Consider the following 16,528-nt stretch of genomic DNA (forward strand, 5'->3'; position numbering starts at 1 on the left):
TGGTACCAACATATGTATGTCAACATGTGCGTAACAATTTTTCCTCCACATAATAATGTCAATCTCTCGATTATGTCCTAATATCTACAACCGGTTTTCCTTATTATGTCTTACTCTTCATGCTTATGAATTTGTCCGTCTCAATCTTAGTGTGTCTTCAACATTCAATTTTTTTTCAAATACAAATTTAGTACTCAGTGTGCTCCTGGTAATTTGGTGCACTACGCTGTTGAACTCTTTAACAATATGAACTGTTTAAAAAAAAAAAAAAAAAAAAAAAAAAATTTCTACTTGAAATTTTTTACTCATGTTACCCTAATGTGTAACACTTGACATAGATAGTCAAGATAATGATTCTAATGTTTTTTGTGCATTAATATGTTTCTGTATAATTTAATGCATATCGAGAATGGTCATATTTGAGGGTTATTGCATTTTTTTTTTGTATTCATACCTTCTACATGTGTTGGGTAGTTGTGAACTTTTTTTGAATGTTTATATTTTTAACTCTTGGTATGCTATGTGTTGTTCACGTAATTACAACTGTGTGTATTTTTTTGTCCTTTTGGTTCGTCGTGTGTGGCAAATTGTTTTGTGAGCAGGGTGCAATCATGACATGCAAAAAGAAAATGCAAACTGTTCATTTTCTTTGACTTACCCATTTTCTACCTTGACGATAATATAAAGCTGTATCCCATGTCTTTTTTTTTGGATGTTACAACTCTTTATGCATTTGAATATATATGATGTATGAATTTGTTGTGTAAAGTTTCGGTAAATTGGAGCTGGACTTAAAATTTTCTTTTTTTTTCTCTTTTTTTTTTCTTTCGCTTTGCCAGTGTATGTGATAATGCATATCACATTTTTTTACCCATTTACATTTTTCCCATGTTTTCGGTCATTTTAATCGTTTTCTTCCCCCATTTTGTTGTTTTTTTATTTTCTTGTGCATTCCACGTTTTCCCCGCGTTCCCCCGTTAAATTTCGCACACTTTACGATATCAAAATATGACTTATTCACTTTTCCCATCGTTTAGCTTTTTGTCAATTTTTCAAGCGTCGATCTGATTTTTTTGCATCTTCTTGTCGGCCATTAAAATGGCGTAGCGTCCCCTTCCCTTCGTTGTTTGGGCGCCAAACGCACTCATTGGTTCCCGCGCATCACCGCGTACCCGGATCTGATCGCTCATTTGCCGATTCATTTTTCCACCCCACTTCACTCTACTTGCTGCTCTCTGTCCGCTCGGTCGCATTTTCTGCGGCTCCGGTTTTTGTTCTACGATGGCGATAATGAAATATCGATGCACGGCGTCTGGGGACGGCCGTTGCTCGCCGCAAAATCGTTAATAACCTCAACATGAGGTGAACGTTTCATTTTTTCATATATGTTTAAAAAATATTAATCAAGACCGTACTTCGTCGCAGCTGAAGATGAGTGCATTGATGATCCATCACCTGTTTGAATGATGGCGTCCCATGGCGGCACGCAGAGTGCACCTGAATCGTCCCCTTAATGTAACTACTTCTTCGATGATCTACATACCATGAGGTGACGGCATGGATCCGCAATTACCTTGAATGTATCCTGATTCCTTTTTAAGCGTGTGACGAGCTCAACGTTGTCACCATGGTGATTACAGCCTGCACCATTTTCGTCTCAACGTACATCGGCCTGCAACGGACATGTTTTTTATCAAAAGCCATCCCTCGATAACATCCCACCATATTCATAGCGAACTGTACGTCCTTCTTCCATTTCAATTTAAATATTCCACCACCCTCCGCGAGAACTCTACCTTTTTTTGATCGTTAACGAACTTAGCAACAAAACCCAGCTCCATTCATGAACTCTTAAGTCTGTATTCCTCACATTTGTTTTTTTTATACTAAGTGAAATGTTCTGGTGATCACCACGCCTAGTGCCTATCTTCATGTCTGCTTTGAAGTAACGTAGAATAAAGAATGTATGGTAATTATTTTTGTGCTTCCTATCGTCAACTAACACACCACCCCCGGGTAAGTCTCTTTTAAATTTTTGTTCTTGGGCATTCAAGGCAGTCGTTGGTCTGAGGTTATGCGCGGCAGCGATGCTTCCACTTCCACGGCCTAAAATCGCTTTCTCTTTGGTTTTCGTATGATTTCACAAAATTAATCGCGCGCAACAAGACACTTAATTCCAAAAACCTAAAAACCGCCAATAACAGGGGGTCTGCGGGTCCTCCTCCAGAAATTTTTTTAAATTGAAGTTCAAAAAATGCAATGGTAGGCCATTTTGGTAAAGTTCAGGGAAAGGAGGAGTTCAGGGAGTCTTACATCAATTTTTTCAAACCAATAGTCCCAAAATCACGATATTGGGCGACCTTCAAAAATATTAGAGAAAGAGGGGGCACTATGGACTCTCCCTGAAATTAAAGCTTTAAAAACGAAATTGTACTGTTAGGTGTAACAGCGTTTGGGGCTCCCCGTCATTAGTTTTTTGCCGATCGTAAAAATTTTATTGCAGCAATACATATTGGGTCCACATTTTCTTACACTTTTTTCAAAAAGCACAAATCTTTGTTGGGTGCTTTGACTGCCAAACTGCATTGAAGCCATGGTTTCACGTATATTGACACTACAAATAAGCAGACATCAAACAATGCTTCATTTTCCATCGTATCTCATTTTAGTTGTGAACTAAATAGTAATAGTTTTAGGGAGTAAATCGGCTCCCGGTGATCTTATTTTAAATTCATTTTCTGCATCTCCACCTAAAAATATGATAGGCAGTTCTATCAACTCCTGAAAGTCATCCCTGACCGTAATATTAGTAAATTCAGCACGGTAAAAGTCAAGCAAATTTTCCAAGTTAGGGCACAGTTCGGAACAACTCTGCAGCTCCTCCATAGCAGTGTAATTTAGTGGGATAGATCAGTTCATAAATATGATGGCGGCAAGCAAAGGAAAGCATTTATCTATCAAATTTTTGCTCAAGAATAGCGCAATAACCACTTAAAAGACCTGCTTTGGAAGCTGTAGTATCACAACAGAGACTTTTGAACTTTGTCTTAGAGATTCCAATCTAAAACTGCCTTTCAAACAACCTATGTTTGTTCTTTTCCTGTAGAATTATCCAGTTTAGACTCAGCACTGAATTGTTCCGTCACATCCATATGAAATAACTATAGATAAGCGACCTTTTGATTTTTGAGCACTCGAAGCGGGCAACAGTTTCATATCCCGAGGTAAATTCGCTATATACGGTACCTCGTACTGAAAACCAATTTTTATTCTTTCCTCGTTCTCCTTCCGCTTTTCGGTTCAAATTCTTTGAATTGAAGATTTACTATGGGAAATTCATCAATGTTACTCCCAAGTGCATCAATAGTAGCTTCAAGAATAAACACATAATCTCGTATACAACTTGGACACCTGTCCAACGTAACAACCGACTTTGGAGTAATAAAATCGTTCCTCATTACATTTTTACTTATTCCAGGTTCTGGAATACTTGTTCCAAGTTCTGATATGCTTGTTCCAGGTTCTAATAAACTTGATCCAGGTACTGATTTATACGTTTCAGGGAAATCTTCTGAATTAAGATTTTCACTAGAGCTTGAAGAGGAATCTTCTTGTACAGGTTCATACAATTCCGAGGATGTTTAAGGGTAATCTTATTTCATGCGCCTGTTTTCTTTGACAGCTCAGAGTCGAGCCCATTCCTCTTTGACGGCTAGTTTTTTATCCACTCCACCTTAAAGTGACCACTTCGGCCGGGATCTCTTTGGAGTTACAAGAAAATCCCATCTTCCTCTATTTTGATTAATAGAGGAAGCATGTGCAATATTGAATAAATTGTTTCAATTATTCTCAAATTCTTGTTCACGCTGCCTGAATACTCTTGCAGTTTCTTTGCATTTTTTTTTTTGTAAGTCTTTACAAATTTGATACAGGTTTTTAAGTTTATTCACACAATTTGGCAACGATTTGGGGAGAATACGTGCCTTTTCCCAAAAGATGATGCATTCCTGAATAGCGAGATTTGCACTTTCACAGATAATTAAATTTATTTCTCGAATGTTATAAAATAAAACGGACAGAATTAGTCCGTTAGAGGGAAGTTTCAAGCCCGTAATTTGGTGTTTTACGATTCCTATTAAAAATCTCTTTTTTCGAACTTTGCAATTCCACTGCCATGTTTCGTTCCCTATAGAAGGACTATACTGCTCTCGCTCACCGTAATGTATTCGTACCGACACGTTTGACGGTTTGCAAATTGCCACGGATAGCCCCCCCCCCCCCAACGTTTATGCTTTTCTGTTTTCATTTGTTTTCTGTGCCCTATTTATAGCTGTTTTGAGCTTCACAAAGTATCACGTCGCCAGCGTTCGCGTGCTTATGAATACACGTGCTATTTACACGGGTTACCTTGCTTCAAATTGCATGAAACTTTTTTACAACTGTTTTATTATAAAAGGAAAAAAAATATAAGATGTATGCGTTAAAAAAAAAAAGACTCATTTTTTTGGGACACCCCCTACTGGGTACCCGTGTTTGTTTCCATGTTGACTAATTGTGAACGTTGGCATCTGAATACGTGATTTCTTGACTTATTATCAGGTGTACGTCATTTGACGACGATTTTAATTTCAAAAGAAGAAGGAATGAAAAGAAAAGCTGAATAAACATTATTACAAAGATGGAGAGCATTTCTTATCGTTAATATATCATAAATTACGTATAATAAAAAATTTAAACTAAACACAGAAAGTGTTTTTAAAAATATTAATGAGTAATCTTAATCTATTTTTTCTAACTTTTTTTTTTTTTTTTTGAAAGCTTTGCAAATAATTTTCAAACGCTTTATTGAAAATCGCCTGGGGTTTCCTTTTTGGTTACAACAGTTCTCAGATTGATGATGTATGGGAGGCAACCCTCATTTCTAATTTTACATGCAAGTTATTTCTGTTCAATAAGGTAGGGGTCTGCCCCAGTCGATAAACGAAATGGAAAGATTGGACGCTGTCAATTGGGCACTGGGAACATTGAATATTTTTGCATTTCGTCTGACTGTTCGAGGCTTTTCTCAAGTCAAATCTTAAAGTAACGTTTTCTCACAAGATTGGCTAATAATAGACGGATTTGGATAAACATTTTCCATTTAAACAGAACTTTAATGCAATTAATGTTTCTTTTATTATTATGCTGATTGGACACTTACTCATTATCCAATCAATCAACCAGCAGAAACATTTCGGTAGCCGATGCACATAACTATAACCATGCCATAAACAGAACAAAAACTTCCATTAATTTTTCTTTTTTCACAATTTCAAACTATCGCCAAATTTTACTGCTTATTTTAGAAACATTTCGGATGAAACTGTTAAGCGCCATTTTACAGTGGCCAAAAGTATCCGAGCATCTATTGACAACATCTCTGTAACGAAAATTAGTGTTCCTTTACAAAGTAAGGAAAGGAGGAGGAGCATTATCGAAGGTATCTCAAAACGGTTCATACAAATTTGGTAAAATTTCATCAAGAGCCCGCAATGATTGAAATTTCCCAAAATAACTAAAGCACGTATACAGGGATTACGGGCAGCTACTTTTTTTTAAATAGTTCATACTTAAATAGACGTACAGAAAAGGTAAGGCTCCATGTAAAAAAATATGTATTAACTGATAAATCTTTTTAAACATGTGAATTTTAATTTCATATTTCGGAAATGCTTCAAATTTGTATATGCCTAAATGTTGTGCTTTTGTTTCTAAATCAATACTATTTTGTTCTTTATAATTATTGCTATTTTAGTTTTTTTTTAAAGGAAGACTTTTTAATCGCGTCAAAAAGGAGTGTTTTAAATTCTTCCACTGAAAACAGAAAACAAATGCAAGTAAGGATTGTTTCTCATAATTACTGACCCAGGCAACGCTGGGTATTTTCGCTAGTACGGTTATAAAGAGAGTATTTCATATATCAAATGACTAATTCATTATTCTTTTACATCGTTTCTTAGTTAAAAACTTCTCATTTTTAAATAGAAAGAAGAATTTATAAGTCACACAAAAGCAACTGTTACTATACTGTAGTACCGGATTTTCATCTGCTACAGTTCCCACAATGCACTGCAGCGATGTTTTTGACCCACAGTGACATCAGGTGAATACTGTCTATTAATCATAATGTTTGAAGAAACATAATTGGTCTGACTGTGAGCTCTAGAAAAGTCATGATCCTGGTAAGTTCAGTTTCCAGGACCACACTTTTAGGAGTGTTTATGTTGTCTTCCAGTGAATCTTGAAAACAATAATGTTTTTAAGAGAGGAGCAGAAGACAAATGAGTTACTGCAGCAAAAAGATTAGAAGACAAATGGTAACTAGATACCTAAGTTAGAAATTTTAACATGGAAAAGAGTGATCTACATATTTTCCCATTATTTTAAGTGAAGAACTAATTTTACATTGAAAATAAACATACATGGCTCATTTGGAAGAAGAGTGCCACAATACGAAGAAATGAAGTTTCACAGGAGAAGCGATTGAAGTTCAACTCTTCAAGAAATTTGCTGTAAGAAGAGTAGATTTGCTGTGCTCTCCAGTGGTAAATATTACAATAAAAATGTCATTTTTTCAAAAGATGATAATGCCATTTAAAGCCTTTTAAGAGAAAGAAAATATAAAATTTTGTTTTGTGGCACTCTTCTTCCAAATGAGCGACTTGTGACGAAAACTCAAGTTAAGGCTTAAACTTGAGATAATGATGCAAAATGCGATTAAAACAATAAACAGCAATCTACAATCAAGCTTGATGCAACTCAATAACTTGTTTCAATTTGATTGTGTACTTCCGAACTGCAGTGTTTCTGGTTGTGTTCAGTTTGCTATATTCATGAACCCTACTTGCAAAGATATTTAAATACATTCAACACTCTTTAGAATGACCTCCTATTACTATGGCCCTCCCGCTACAACGACCGATGCATGAAGTCCCGTTTGCTATTCCACAGATTTAATGTCATTTTAACATCCGTTGGAACATCCAAACCGAACCACTCATTCCACTATAACGTCCAAAATTAAGTTACAACTTTGTGATTCTCAAGACTAAAAATGTGAAAAAAGATAACTAATAATTTTATATTTCTAAAGATAAAATTATTTTGATTGAAACGAGCTATTTGGTGGTGAAAGATTCAAAGAGTTGATTAGAACTGTACTCGAACAATAGACAAATGAAGTTTTATTTTTTTAAGTCTAAAAACGCAAAGCAACTACACTATTTTAATAAAAGAACAAACTATGTTTTCAAAAACAATCTCAAAATAGAAGCAAGCCATGGTCTCTCATTTAAAACGAAACAAATTTCCTCCTTTTTCCAGTGGACATTTCGCTAAATGTATTTGCCCAAATGTAAGATGGTATTCGAATACAAATATTAAAAAATAATTTTCAGTGCAGTCATTTATCATTTTGTTAGTTTCTTGGTCCTCTTTTAAAATGAAGCATAGCTGGTAAAAATTAACTCTAGTATTTCTAAAAATATGGCTAAAGTAGAGACGTACCGAGTACTCGGTAACTACTTGCTACTCTGCCAATACCAAGTGGTTTTAAAAAATAGAGTATTGTTCAAGACAGATTTTACAATTAATAAAAAAATGCAAACATAATATACTGCAATCATTTACAATTCAAATCTTGAGAATAATGAAGTTTGTTATGCTTCAATGGAGTCTATCTTTATTTTAATGTCGCCATTAAAACTTTATTAAAAATGGGACAAAAATTTATATTATTAAATGGATTTTTGCTACAAACAAAATTTATAAGAAACATAAAAATACCTTTGCTTTAAAATAAAGTCAAATAAAACATAAAAAAATGCAAATGTGCAGGAACACTGCAGACACTTGTTTTGGCGTTACAAGGAATGCCTTTTACAAAGCACAAAATGTGAGCTTATGGATTTAAAGACATTTGACAAAAATCGGCTATTTTTGTAGGATGTCTTTACATTCATTAGCTCACACTTTATGCACTGAAAAAGACATTCCTTGCAATTCAGAAACGAGTGTCTGCAGTGTTCCTGAACATTTGTGCTCTTAACATTTTATTTGCTTTTAAAAATTATATATGTTTGGTGACCTAGAACTATAATACATTGATACAATTTGTTTCAATTCGAACTTCATTAGTCATACCTTTTATTTATTTGCAGAGTTTTAATTTTAAAAATAACTTTTTTGTGAAATTTTTGACACAAGCAAAATCTTTTGAATAATGCATAGTTAAGTTTCAGATGGAATATTGTATTAAAAACGATTATATGGATACAGAAGTCTATACTACTGTTTCAATGATTTCAAAATTCATAACATGTTTGTTGATGGTTTTTCTTAAAATATAATTGGTACTCTGCGACTCTGTACTCAGCCAAAGTGCTACTCGGTACGTCTCTAGGCTAAACAATTTTTCTTTATCTTTAACATGTACGTTATAGTGACTGCTTTCATTTCGACGACAAGGGTAGTTATGACGAACGCCAACTTTAGTTTTCAGTAAGTTACCGCCCTGTAGCCAGGTCTAATACTTCTCTTTGAAATTTTGAACACAACATTTTAAACATAGAAACCAGAAAAAAAGATAGTAAAATCTTAATATCAACCATACACTAAAATTCCAAGTATTTAAAAAATAGCTTACAACAATGTTCTTGATCCAGTTTGACTGTTACTCTTACGTTTGATTCAAGAATCTTGTCAATTATTGCAGTCTAAAAATAAAGATGCAAGCATACTAAATTACACAAAAAAAGAATATAACTGAAATACAACCAACATAAAAACAAACAAATGCAAAACAGGCACAAATCTTATTAATTTTATAGGTTAGATTTATTAAAAGTAATTTAGAACAGATGTTTGAGGGAAATAATTTTTAAATATGTTTATATCAGGTGTTCAATATCAAAACCAACTCATTCCTTGATCAAACAGTTATCATATGATTTCATACTTCCTGGTAGATACCATAGTTGTCAACATAGGGAGATTTTGCAAGAATAAATATAGCAACAAAAGTTTTGAGTGTAAAATTAAATTTTAAAACACAAGTAGAGGTTCATGGAAGTAACAAAATCTCAGAAATAAAGTTCTCTAATATTCAATGGTTGAGCTCCAAAAATTTCCGATTTTACAATCTCTACTTTCACAGATGTAATAGATAACAATTTAGCACAAAAAATTTGAAAAACTAATTGTAGACGTGTTTTTGGATTACAAAAAATCTTTATCAAAGCTAACAGAAGAAGTAATGAATTAAAAACACTTGGCAAAGGGCACAGTATCTGCTACATTTAGAGCTTTGAAATCCACGACTTTTGCTTGGAACTTTCCATGACTCGGGAAGTACAATTTTTCCAGAAAAAGCACACTTTTTCACGTGATCTAAATTGTAGCTTTTTTAATATAAAATTACAATTATCTGATATGTTGAGCTTTGCATGTATGTTTCTAAAACATACAAATTAAACTGAAATTTAAAAACCAATTAATGCAATAATGACCATTGACACACAATACACGTGAAATTATTAGAGTTTTAAATTTAATATTTTTTTGCTACCAAGGACATACATTTATAAATCTAAAACTTCAACATTTTTATTCTTCGGTTTCCTGAGTAAAAATAGAAAGTTAATATTTGAAAGCATGAGTTTTTTTGTTAAATTCTAATATTTTTCTTTGTAACTTTAGGAAAAAGAATAACAATGAAGCAGAATTCTGTGAACCTGAAGATTGAAATTTTCAAATTCTGCCAATTAGTGAAAAATTCACATATATGGTACAAATAGTACTCATAACTCTCAATTCAAATTTTAAAAAATATTCTTCATAACATAGAAGAGCTCTTAAATGTTCAATTAAAGTTTAAAAATTCCAATTTTCACATAATTTGTCATTAACCTATATTTAAGAATCCTTTAGTAAGGCTATCCTAATTGCTGTGCTACGAGTTCGTTTAGCGTGTAACTCCAGAACTGTTATGATTCCTGGTAAGTTCAGTTCCCAGTATCATACTCATTGAAGTATTAATGTAGTCTTCTCACCAGTCTTAAAAACAACAGTGTTTTTAAGATACACCAAAAGACATGGAAAATCTTTATAAAATCTATGGCTAAATCAATTGTTACCTGTTCTTCTCAGCACATCTCTTTTTTAAATATGAAATCATATTTAAAAAAGAGCTGTGAGCTTTTCATGTGAATCGGAAAAGAATATACAGCAAGTTTTAAACTTGTTATAGCGATTTTTTTTTCTGGAACCACTTGCACATGTCAACTATTTCAGATGAGTAATGGAATCCAATTGAATGAAAGTTAATATGCATTACAAATAAATCTTTCTTTCATGATGTTTCCAAAATCACCCAACAACCTTTTTCAGTGCCAATTAAAACTGAAATTGGTCGTAAAAAAGAAAAGTTTTTTTTTTCTAAGCAGTCTGTGGGCAAAAAAGTAAATTATAGTTGGTTAAGTTCTTTGATAAACATAATGACTGTAAGAGGGCGACCAAGAAAAGGCAGATAAACCACATGAGGCATGTATTCTTTCACCATTAAGGTTTTTTATTTGTTCAGTTTATACTTTATGAAAGGGAACATTACAATGGGGGTCGTTATAAAGCAGAGGTATTTCCGATTTAACACCTTTTTCAACAAGTGGTAGGCGAAGACTCCATTTTGCCGTTTTCGGAAGAAGCTTATAATCGTAGCATTTTACCTCCACAGCAGCAGTTTTTAAAATTAAAGAAAGTAATAGCAGACAAGAGAAGCAAGTGACATAGAGATCACTAAAACTTTTTTGTACATTTAAATGCATAACTAAATAAAAGTTCTCTACTAAAAGTATGGGTTCACCACCCAACCCACCGTCAAACTGAGCTCTACCGTCGAGAAGGCAGGACAAAGTGCCATTTTGTTAAATTTAAAAATCGTTTTAACAACTGTCTTCATGGTTTCGAAGTCTTAAATGAACTTAAGGCAAGGTTGGATACAAGAGAACGGCGATCGCCCCGTCCTTGAGTCGAGATGTAGAAACTCCTTCAGCTTATTTTCGACACTGAAATTCCAAAAACGTAATTTTAGACGATCTTCAATAATTTAACGAATAAGAAGGCTCTTCCTCGGAATTGTAATCTTGAAAATGTAATTGTCGAACATCTCTTAACACTGAAGGATTGGAACTCTGTACAGGAAAATTTTCGAAGTTCAAAAGCACTTAGATATTGATGATCTTGGATGGGTTTCGGGTGCTTTCACTTGGAAAGTTTTTCAAATTTAAGTCCAAAAAACAGTAGAGCATGGTAGTTTTTTGCAGCTTAAATACAAAAATAAATTTTGAAATCTGGTCAAAGTCCCGGTAGTAGAAACTGAGATGCGTGTCGCAGATTTTTCAGAGGACTGCAGATCATTTTACCAAAGGATAGAAACAAAAAAAAAAGTAAAAAGAAAAAAACACAACTTGGCAAAGATCGTTTGGAGATCATTTTTTGATCGGAAAGGATGCTTCAGCATTTCAGTTAGAAACATAGTCGCCATATTTGGTTATTCACAAGATCAAAGTAGATGCTGAAGTGTTCAAAAACAAAGCAGAATTGGATATTTTATTTACTGTAAACTAATGAATATAACTAAATAAAAAAAGTTTGCTGCACATTTTATTTTTTAAAATAATTTTCTTGAGAAATGAAAAATTTTATATTTAAAATTTCACTTTATCCTCCTGGCTTTGGACGCAAAAGTGCTAAAAACTTTCAACTAAAATGTAATCTCATGAGGATTTTTTATTATTTTTTTGCAACAAATTCGGAAATTTATATCTTAATTTTTGGCATAGTCGCCATGTTTGGTCATTCCCAAGATGTTAGTATGAAAGACCCTTTAAATGCCTGCGTTTTTATAAATGGAACTGGATATTTATTGCAATGCAAACTGTTGAAAATTATGCAAAATGTGCCGTTTTTTCAGATAATTCTTAATTATTGTCTTGAAAAATGCAAGATTTTATCTTTAGAATAGTATCTTATCTTCATTGCTTTAGAGCCTAATGTGCTAAACACCGACTATTTCATCTAATTTGTAGTTTAAGGATTTTGAATTTATTACTATTTTTATGTAACGAATTCAAAAATCTATAATCATCATACTTGCCAACCTTCGAAGAAAAAAAAACAGGAGATTCCACTAGAGGTATATAGGTGATTCACCAGCGACATATCTTCACAACAGTATTAATTGTGCTTTTAAATAACACGAATACTAAATTTAAAGTGAAATGGGGATTTTTCGCAGATATAAGCTAATTGGTAGCAGCAAGAAAAAAAAAACTGCAAAGGAAAGACCTAATCATAAGTAGTGAATTTGCTTAAAGTTCTGTACATTCCCCAGTCTCTTCCAGAGAAGTAGCTACCAAAATTTAATTCCCAAAATCCGAAAAAAAAAATCAATATAAAATGAAAATAATATATATATAAAGTAGGTATAGGGTTGCACATGTTAAAAAAAACTTCAAACTTTCAAAATAACTGAAAAATTTTCAAGATGCAAAAAGATTGAAATCTGCTGCCATTTTAGGAAGAGCACGTGCTTCGTTGAACATGCAATGTGGAAAGCTTTGAAAAAATTTTTTACTAACGGAGTTATTAATTGGAAAAAATTCTTATTCCGACCTTGATTAGAAATTCTATTGAGAAGAAAGTGAAACTTTTTGATGATCGACTGAAAAAATCGTAAAAAACGGGAAATGGAAGCAAAAAACTGGGGTCGCCGGTTAAAAAACAGTAGAGTTTGCAAGTATGAATCATGAATTTTTCACGTAGATGCCATGTTTGGTCATTCGCAAGATAGACTGTTACGTGCCTAAGTTTCCAAAAACAGAACTGGATTTTTACCTCCATACAAACTATTGAAGACAGCAAAAATGTACAATAAATAATTTTTTTTAAATATTATTTTCAGGAAAATGAATTACCTACACAATTGTATTTAATCCTCATTGTTTTAGAAACTTTGCTATAAACTAAAACACATTTTTATACTTTAAAAAATCGGCGACAGTGGTGGCTACTAAGTTTTTAGGGTATAGTGGCCACTGGCCAGTTGAAAAATTTGAATCTTGACCTTTTCAAGAACAAGGCGCTTATGTATTTTATGAAAACTTAATAAAACTAATAATAATGTTGCAGACTATTTTCAACTGCCTATAATAGTGTCGCAGACTGGCTAGAAAGTTTCTGCTACTGGGGTCCAAGGTTGTAGTTTTGGCCGGACAAAACCGATTTTATCCAGGCCACTGGCTAAAACCGGCCAAAACTGGATTTAACCACCACAGAACTGGCCAAAACTAAATTACATGAAAATACAGTTCTAATTTGTATGTATGCGAGAGATGTGTGTTTTGTAACTAACAAATCTGTTAGTTGGAAGTTTTTTAATTAAGCACAGCAATTTTAGTTAATTAAATATAATATTTGAGAAGTAATTTACATTATTGTAACAATAGTAGTGAACAAATTTCAACTTTCTTCAAAATTATAACCTGAAATTGCTCATAACTAAAACAAAAGACATAAAGAATACAAAACAGTCTAACATAACTATAGTAACTTTTCAGTAGTGTTGCTTTTTAATTTTCAAAAGTGTTTCCCCCTATACCTTTAGTTTTGTTTTAAAAAAAATGCCTATATATGTTTCTAAAAAAGTTTTTTTTTCTCAGTTATTTTTCAAAATTACTTGAAATACTTTCAAAGACTTTGTACGTTTGTGTACGAGGATTAAAACCTATCTATTCAGCTTACAATGTTTCACTCTATTATTTTTTTAATGTTACTGCATATTTTTCATGTAAACCTTATCTTCTAAACATGCTGTAATTTCTACAAACTGTAAAATATACTAGAGAAATAATGAAAGATGATCGATTATGGTTTGTTTTTATTTATTTTTGATAAATTATTTGGTTTTCATTTAAAATTTGATAAATACCTAAGTGGCCAAAACGGGATAAAACTGATTTTATTCCAGCCGGTTTAAACCGGTTTTATCCATGGTTAAAACCACCACTGGCCGAAACTCTTACAACCCTGCTGGGGTCAAAGTAATCTTCAGTCTTGGCTTTATCAAGAAAAAATAACTTGCTCCTATTTTGAAGCATTTATATGCATCTTATAATCTTTTTATAATTGATTTTGTGTGAGAATGTAACGTCCGTTACAACGGAATTCACCAGGAATAGAAGTTTAATAAACTTATCAGTAACTAAAAAAAGCATGCATTCCTCATTTATACAGGTGATAAAAGATAACATTTGGAAAACTAATTCATGCATAGTTGTGATGACAATATTGCAATGACATATGATACAACATACTTTTTTTAAGCCTATATAGACAAACGATCCTCTACCTTCCTTCACAGGTTTATTTAAAACGATTCCTTCCCGATATTCAGAATCTTCATCTACTCTTAGATGATGAGGAATATCAAGTGGATTCAAAAGACCTGAAACATATTTTCTGAATGTTAATTACTTGAGAATGATTCAAGTACGATGTACCAGCATTTATGATAATCACCATGATATATTTTGTGAGAAAATCAAGCTAGATTTTTAATTTTTTGGTAGTTACAATTCGCAATCTCATTTCTTTAACTTGTTTGGTATATTTATTATTTAATTTAGGGCGACCAGCTTCCTAGCAGATTCAAGAGAAGCACTATTTTGCAAGCTTAAAATTAGAGTATAAATTGCTTATCAGAGACTAAGTTTCCGTACCAATGAATTCGTTAAATCGGGGGGTTCCACTGTAATATTAAATTCCTAATAAACTATTTCAGAGCAAATAAAGTTTGATTCCAAAACATTTACAAATCAATAACACTTTTCTTACAAATATATTTAATTAAAAAAATAAAGAAATTACCAGCATATTCCAAATCTTTATGAAGGGGGAAGTAATACTTCCGTAAATATTGAGGGCATTCAAGAAATTGCAATATTCTTATCATCTGTACAGATCCATGATTCTTTCTGTGTAACTTTAATGATTGGTCATCCTCTTCAACCATGCTGCAAAAACAAAACGAATTTAAAAACTAGATTCACTTTATTGACATATCAAACAAAATTTCAGAAATCATTATTACCTTGCCACAGGCGTATCATTAAAAACTATTATTTCACCGATATTGAATACAGCAGCAGCTCGAGCAATCTACAGAAGAAAAGAAAGAATAGAAAATAAATTATAAAATACAGTACAACCTCGATATCTCAAATCGCTCGGTACGGGGAAAAAATTTGAGATATCGAGTTTTTGGGTTATCAAGGTTTAAAAAAAATTACACTAGAAACTCTCATAATTACACACAGCGTACACTATATGCATTTATATATGTACTATGAGACTACTTTGAATTTTGATCAATAAAGTAGTCTTCAATATTTTGCTAGAATTGAAATTTTATAATAGGGAAGTTGCAACCTATTAAATGTTCATATTTTGGCTATTGGATATTGTTAATTGACCCTCAAAACTAAAAAATTCACCATCGCCGAATTTTAAAACACCGTGGTTCATTTAATGAATTTTTAAAAATCCACGCGCAAAAGTGCGCTCTTCTGAAACGTCATGAGCCTACGTCACAGGGCGCGAATGGGCAGCCTTCTGCCGAAGATCCCTTGTTTTCGCTAGGGACATTTTAAGTGCGCTGATATTTTTATTTTTTAGAAACTCAATAATCCTTTTGAACACACTACGGAGGTCGGATTCGTTAAAACACAATCTAAATTATCTTCCTCAAGTAATATCAATGAGGATATTCGAATATTTACGAGAGGATAGAGGTTTAATGTTCCAGAAACGCGGGGAGTTAAATGCGAGGAGATAAGCCTTTTACGTTTCGTCTTCAAAGTCGAATGCACGTTCTTCGGTTTCTCCCATGGTATGGGAACCGGTTCGCTAGCGTTTCTCTCCTATCGGAAGAGCGCATGACGTCACTTCCTATGCCATTTGACGTCACAAGGGCTTGAACTTTAAAAATTAATTTAAAAAAACTGCTTATCGTATCGCAAAATTTTTTTCACCTATGATGTTCATACATGTTACTCTATCATATAAAAATAAAATTGAAAAATCGAAAACTTCCCTATTGTCGAAAGTGCACAGGAAGAGATTTTGAAATGAACAACAATTTCAATGTGGTTTTTCACCTAAAAATTTAAAAATTCTTATCTTCAACTAGTAGCTCCCCACATTCAAAAAGTTTTCAGCAGCCATTTTGTAGGAGTTAAAAAAGCAGAATGATGAAAATGAGGAACGCATTTTCTGTTTTCACTTGAAAACTGACTGGCGAAAAATCAACCCCCTTTCCTCAAAGTGGACAACATGTTCGAGAGAAATGCACAAAGATTCTAAACTCTAGGGAAAACACAGCACCCCTTTCATACCAACCTCCCCTATTATCTTGCTTCAATCCCCTAATCACAAA

General features: G+C 33.0%; 1 protein-coding gene across 1 annotated transcript in view; it reads right to left on the reverse strand.

The window, feature by feature from the left end:
* The window catches only part of LOC129220344 (putative methyltransferase C9orf114), a 64,057-nt gene that overhangs the window by 42,949 nt on the left and 4,580 nt on the right, over positions 1-16,528 (reverse strand). The window contains exons 4-7 of the mRNA XM_054854750.1: positions 15,185-15,252; positions 14,962-15,107; positions 14,409-14,539; positions 8,684-8,753 (exon numbers count right to left, since the gene is read on the reverse strand). Coding sequence (XP_054710725.1) covers positions 8,684-8,753; positions 14,409-14,539; positions 14,962-15,107; positions 15,185-15,252 — 415 coding nt within the window. The remainder of the gene's footprint in view (positions 1-8,683; positions 8,754-14,408; positions 14,540-14,961; positions 15,108-15,184; positions 15,253-16,528) is intronic.

This window comes from Uloborus diversus, chromosome 4 (assembly GCF_026930045.1).
Source record: "Uloborus diversus isolate 005 chromosome 4, Udiv.v.3.1, whole genome shotgun sequence".
In the NCBI taxonomy this organism is placed as follows: Eukaryota; Metazoa; Arthropoda; class Arachnida; order Araneae; family Uloboridae; genus Uloborus; species Uloborus diversus.